General features: G+C 39.8%; 1 protein-coding gene across 1 annotated transcript; it reads right to left on the bottom strand.

Moving 5' to 3' along the window:
• Window positions 1-1,731: 1,731 nt before the first annotated feature.
• LOC138901432 (uncharacterized) lies at window positions 1,732-2,586 on the bottom strand. The gene has a single exon (XM_070189194.1). The coding sequence runs from the start codon at window positions 2,584-2,586 to the stop codon at window positions 1,732-1,734; it is 855 nt and encodes a 284-aa protein (XP_070045295.1).
• Window positions 2,587-3,869: the final 1,283 nt, after the last annotated feature.

Genomic DNA, 3,869 nt, shown 5'->3' with positions numbered 1-3,869 from the left:
TGCCAAAATATCCTAGGAACCTCCAAATCCAATTCTAAACATAAGCCTAAGTCCAAATCACCATACGAATCATTTGGAACCATCAAAATTCTAATATGATATTGTCTGCGTAAAAGTCAAACCTAGTCTTACAATTTAAGCTTTCAAGATGAGACTAATTATCTCAATTCACTCTCAAATATTCCCGGACCAAACCAACCAACCCCGCAAGCCACAAAACCACAAACACACATACGAGAAGTATTAAATAAGAGAGCATGGCTCAAATACACAAAATAACCGATCGGGTCATTACAACTTCATCCTCCACGGTGGCTCCTCGCTCACCCTCGTCAAATTCCATATAAAAAGAGTTTAAGAACTATTTATAAATATAGAAAAGGTACTCCACAATTTTAATCAAGTCCAAGCAAAATAGGTAAAAAGTCCTTCCATGATTGATTCGCACCTGTTTTGGCATCTGACTTGGGCGGGTTTTTGAGCGCCTCGCACCATATATGGTGGCTGATTTCGAGCGCTGTAACAACAAAGTCTCTCTTGAATCCCATAGATGCTACTTCAAGCTTTCGAAACTCTATTATTTTGCTTTCCATTACGTCATGTGTCCTCTCGTTGATTTAGAATTTTTTAGTAACTTTTGTGATGTCCCATACATTGTAAACTTCATTATTGTCATATAATGATTAGCAAGTAAACATTATGTGACTAATCTTCACGTCCGCCCCTTGGTGCATTATTTGCTATCACAATTCCAAAATTCTACCTTTAGGATCGTGTTGGCACCTAATACCTAGGGCTAGATAACTCTATCATATAGCAAGATCAACAGAATCAAACACCAACTTAAATAATAATGAAAGCTGAAAAGTGTTTTAACATAACCAAAAGTGAAAATACATAAGTTACACAAATCCCAAAACCGGTGTAAGCTCTACATAGAAAACATGCAAAATCTCAAATACAATACTATTTGGAAATACAATAAACAGTAGTAAGAAAATCAGTAGAAGGTGACTCCGAGGCCTGCGAGCAAAATGACAGGTATACCTTGAAGTCTTCAAAGAAATCTCAAATCAGCTTGCTACCGACCGGTATGCTCAGAGGTACCTGGATATGCACAAAAATATATAAAAGCATAGTATGAGTACACCACAATCGGTACCCAGTAAGTATCAATACTAACATCGGTGAAATAGTAAAGAAGTTCAAGTAACGACACTTACTAGACATAAAAACCTATGCTGAAAATAAATATAAAGCTAACAATGGAGAGCATAATCAATAAATGGCAACAAAGAGTAAACATATGATAAAATAGCAAAATAATCAAAACACCGTTAAAATAAAAGTGAAATCAATTAAGAAAACAATGTCAGTTCAAATCATCAAGCCGTTCCAACATAAGATTTACCATAAGAATCACCTCGAGGTACGATACCTCATAATCACAAATCACAAATCTTCCTTATGACACCGTGTGAGCTTCACATTCTTAAAATATTTTCCCCGAAATAGCTTCGCACTCATAAGACCCCTTATCGCGCTGCGTGTGCTTCACAATGAAGTAATTCCCCTTTCTAGCAAAACACACATAAGCCCCTTTATCTCGCTGCATGCGCCTGTAGTCGATACACATCCTCATAGAGCTGTCTTTCTTCTTCACATATAGAATTGAAGCACCCCAAGGCGAGACATTTGGTCTGATGAAACCCTTATCAAGCAACTCTGAAGCTATTCATTTAATTTCTTTAACTCCACTGGTGCCATGCGATATGGTAGAATAGAGATGGGATAAGTGCCCGACACCAAGTCAATACAAAAATTAATATCCTTATTGGGTGGCATGCCCGGTAGATCTTCTGGGAATACATCTGGGAACTCTTTCACTACCAGAACTGACTCAACAGTAGGAGTATCAGCACTAACATCCCTCACAAAGGCTAAGTATGCCAAGCACACCTTCTCAACCATCCGTTGTGCCTTAAGAAAGGACACCACCCTACTAGGAATATGGTCCAATGTACCTCTCCACTTTAACCTCGGTAACCGTAGTATGACTAACATCACGGTCTTAGCGTGACAATCCAGAATAGCGTAATATAATGACAACCAGTCCATACCCAAAATCATATCAAAGTCCATCAAATTGAGTAGTAGAAGGTCAACCCTGGTCTCGTAACCCTCGATAATGATGAAACATGACAGATAGACACGGTCTACCACAGTAGAGTCTCTAACAGTCGTAGACACATAAACATGAGTACTCAAAAAATCACGAGGCATATCCAAATATGAAGCAAAGTAAGATGACACATACAAATAATTGGAACCCGGATCAAATAGAACTATTGTATCCCTATGACAGACCGAAATAATACCTGTAATGAAATTATCTGATGCCATAGCCTTAGTCCTACCAGGAAAAACATAACAACGAGCCTGATCTCCCCCTCTAGGACACCCTCTACCCACCTGTCGTCCACCCCTAGTTAGCTGTGCATGTGGAGTAGAAACTGAAGCAGCGAACATAGCCTTTGTACTATGTAGAGGCCAACCTCTCCTACATCTAGGACAGTCCATCACCATATTCCTAGTATCACCACACTCGAAACAACCTCTCAACGGGCATGGCTGCTGGAACTAGTCCGACCCGGACGACTATAATAATCGTTGTAGGCATCCCGTGTAGGATGTGCACTGGAAGATGGATGTCCAAAATAGGTACTCTGAGGTCCTTAAATAGCTGGAGCACTGTGAGTAGCCTGAAGTGCAGAATGAACTGGTCGATCGATAAAACCCCTGCCATGACGAGCTGATACTGTAGAATGGGTACCATTAAATCCTTCAAAATCTCGAGGCCTCTTGGCTTCCCTATCTCCTCTCTCTCTTGGTCGTGGATACGCTCTAGTCTCCTAGAGATCTCCACGACCTGCTGAAATGGAGTATCAATCTCCAACTCCCATTCCATCCCAAATCTGAGACCATAATTGAGCTTCTCGATGAATCTACAAACACACTCTCTAACTATAAAAACCAAAGCAGGTGCATGACAAGACAACTTACTAAACCTCATGGCATACTATGACACCGTCATATTCCCCTGGCACAGCTGCTCGAATTTAGTGCACAACAATAAAGAAATTTTATTTATAGAAGGCAAAATAATACGAGCTAATACTTTGTAAGTGATATCAACGGACAAGAGCAATGGTTATAGTTTTCCCCATTCAAAACACGACCCACATATGTCTATAGAGCCTCTAAATAAACATGAGAATAGTATGGAAATGCCGGTGACAAGGCCCCGTCTATACCTCAAAATAATATACAAATGTCAATAAAAACATAAGGCCCTGATATATAGTAGGGCTTGCTGAATCAGCTGAGAAGAGGGTATGCCACTATCAGTGATCAGTGCCGCCTACTGAGGAACCACCTACAACAATTAAAGATCTAGCGCCCCCGGTAAAAAGGGACCTTAGTACATATAGAATAATACTAGTGCGTAAAGCTAAAATACTCTCGTATGGAATAGAATGCCAATATGAGAAGAGAGAAACATAGAAGCAATAAAAATATCAATTATATTTTAATGCTAAGTTAAAATATAATAAATCTTCAAATAAGCCTTAACATATTTTGGTTGGAAGATCATTAGCCGTCGATCACCACCATGCACGTGGCATGAAGTCCGATTACCGTTCGATCGGCTAAGACGTCTCACCACAATGAATGTGGGTTCGACATATTAATATGAATTAGATTCAATAATAGGAAGGACATACCACCATGCTCATGGCATGGAGTCTGATGTCCGCTCAATCGGCTAAGCCGTCTCACCACGAATGAATATGGATCAACATGGTGAT

This window comes from Nicotiana tomentosiformis, chromosome 11, assembly GCF_000390325.3.
Source record: "Nicotiana tomentosiformis chromosome 11, ASM39032v3, whole genome shotgun sequence".
Classification (NCBI taxonomy): Eukaryota; Viridiplantae; Streptophyta; class Magnoliopsida; order Solanales; family Solanaceae; genus Nicotiana; species Nicotiana tomentosiformis.
The sequence above is the reverse complement of the archived record's forward strand: the minus strand, read 5'-3'. Positions and strand labels throughout refer to the sequence as shown.